At 41.4% G+C, this 2,480-nt stretch overlaps 1 protein-coding gene across 1 annotated transcript in view; it reads left to right on the forward strand.

Moving 5' to 3' along the window:
* The first annotated feature begins 2,039 nt into the window (after positions 1 to 2,039).
* The window catches only part of PRR11 (proline rich 11), an 8,393-nt gene continuing 7,952 nt past the window's right edge, over positions 2,040 to 2,480 (forward strand). The window contains exon 1 of the mRNA XM_012808749.1: positions 2,040 to 2,173. Within this exon, the coding sequence (XP_012664203.1) occupies positions 2,040 to 2,173 (134 nt within the window). The remainder of the gene's footprint in view (positions 2,174 to 2,480) is intronic.

Genomic DNA, 2,480 nt, shown 5'->3' on the forward strand with positions numbered 1-2,480 from the left:
AAAAAAAAAAAAAAGAATCTTCACCTTGGTGGGAGGCCAAGGTGGGCAGATCATCTGAGGTCACAAGTTCAAGACCAGCCTGAGCCAGAGCAAGACCCAATCTCTAAAAAATAGCTGAGTGTTGTGGCAGGTGCCTGTAGTCCCAACTACTTAGGGTCTGAGGCAAGAGGATCACTTGAGCCCAGGGGTCTGAGGTTGCTGTGAGGTATGATGTCATGGCACTCTAGCAGGGGCTACAAAGTGAGACTCTGTCTCAAAAAAAAAAAAAAAATGAGAATCTTCACTTTGGGAACAGGATTGTTGATACATACAGAATGCCCCTTTGCCAGTAGGGGTGCCCTCTGCAAGTCTTGGAACCAAGCTACTGCGTTTTTACAGTCCACAGCAGAGTGGGGGCAGTTCTTCACCCTGGAATCTGAGAGCTGAGCAAGTGTAGTGCTGCATACCAAGTGCTGAAAGGTTACTGAGTGAGCAAAAGTGGAATGAATGTGTATTTTAAAGGCCACTTGTTCCTATTCAAATGTGAGTTGGAAGGGAAGGAGGCCCGGGCCTTGAGACCATTTTCAGTTCTGCTATTTGAATAACAACATCCTTGTTCAAGTGGCAGCAACTAAAACCAGTAAAGCCCTTATGGAACTTCAGCTCAAACTAGCTCTGACTAAATTTTCTTCAGAAAAGGATCTACAGGACAATATGAATATGTTAGATGACATTTTTTAATGGTTTAAAATAAAAATTTTAAAACACCCACAAATCAGATTCAAGGTAATTTCTACTTCATTGTACAGTATATTGGCTCTGCAATCTACTATTTTACCACAGTGTTTTAGAAAGAACATAGTCTTTGAAGATTTACTGATCTGGACTCTATACTTTATTGTATTGCTTTGGCAGATCATCTAATCCTTCTAACCCTCAGTTTATTCTTATGTCAACCAGGAAATAAAAATCCTCCTTGACAAGGTTAATACATTGCAGGATAGTAAGGATTAACTGAGAAAACATAAAATTGCCTAAAAGTAAAGGGGCATTCAATTAATAGTTAATGTTGCATCCTCCCACTACCAACTCTACCTATCACAGCAGAACTCAGTAAATGTTGCTTATAAAAAAACTTAACGAGCCAGGTGTGGTAGCTCAGGCCTGTAATCCTAGCACTTGGGAGGCCAAGGCAAGTGGATTGCCTGGTGTCATGGGTTCGAGACCAGCCTGAGCCAGAGCAAGACCTCATCTCAAAAACTTGCCAGGCGTTGTGGTGGGTGCCTATAGTCCCAGCTCCTTGGGAGGCCTAGGCAAGAAAATCACTTGAGCCTGAGGGTTTGAGGTTGCTGTGAGCTGTGACACCAGATCCCTCTACTAAGGGTGACAAAGTGAGACTGTCTCAAAAATGATAAAGAAACGCCTCCATGCCCGTAGCTCAGTCCTGAAGGCGCCAGCCACATACACCAAAGGTGGCGATATCGAACCCAACCCGGACCTGCCAAAACAACAGTGACAACTACAAAAAAAAAAAAAAATAGCCAGGTGTTATGGTGGGCGCCTGTAGTACCAGCTACCTGGGAGGTTGAGGCAAGAGAATCGCTTAAGCCCAAGAGTCTGAGGTTGCTGTGAGCCGTGATGCCACAGCACTCTACCAAGGGTGACCTATTAAGACTCTGTCCTCCCCCCAAAAAAGAAAGAAAGAAACTTAACATTCTTTTAATGATTGACCATAACCCAACTAGAGCCATTTTCTCTGTTATAAAGAAAGGGAAATTCCTTGAACTTAACAGAGAAAAGCAACAGAAACAAAACAGAGAGTAATGTAATACAAAAGCCCAGGTCTCTACAGAAAGAGCTGAAATCTGGGTTTACATTTTCCTCCACTCTGGGGAACTTCTGGGGTGTCGGTAGTGACCTATTTCTTCACCATGGTAGTGGTTACAAGGGTGTGTTCACAGTATAATAATTCATCGAACAATACACCTAAGATTTGTGCACTTTCTATATGTATATATTACTCTTCAATAAAGTAAAAAAAAAAAATTTCTACAGAAATCATGCCCAAGTTCAAACAACGAAGAAGGAAGCTAAAAGCCAAAGCCAAAAGATTATTTAAAAAAAAAGAAGTATCTCGTCTCCAAGCCAAGCTAATTATACCTCCTCCTCCTCCTCCACCACCCTCACCTGAAAGGTAAGGCATAATGTGGAACACAGAAAATACTAGAGAGTGCTGATCAGTTTAGGTTAGAGGTACCAGATTTGGCAAATAAACATACAGAACATCCAGCTAAATCTACATTTCAGATAAACACTGAATAACTTTTTAGTGTAAGTATGCCCCGTGCAACATTTGTGATATACTTGTATACTGAACTTCTTCATCTTTTATTGGAAATTAAATTTATTAATTGGGCATCCTGAATTTTATGTGGCAGCCATAGTTCAAATGAAGTGAAAATGACAAAGCATTAAGAATGTTCAGATGGCTCGGCGCCTAT

The sequence above is a fragment of the Otolemur garnettii genome, unplaced genomic scaffold (genome assembly GCF_000181295.1).
Source record: "Otolemur garnettii isolate 467f Iridium unplaced genomic scaffold, OtoGar3 scaffold00094, whole genome shotgun sequence".
Taxonomy (NCBI): domain Eukaryota; kingdom Metazoa; phylum Chordata; class Mammalia; order Primates; family Galagidae; genus Otolemur; species Otolemur garnettii.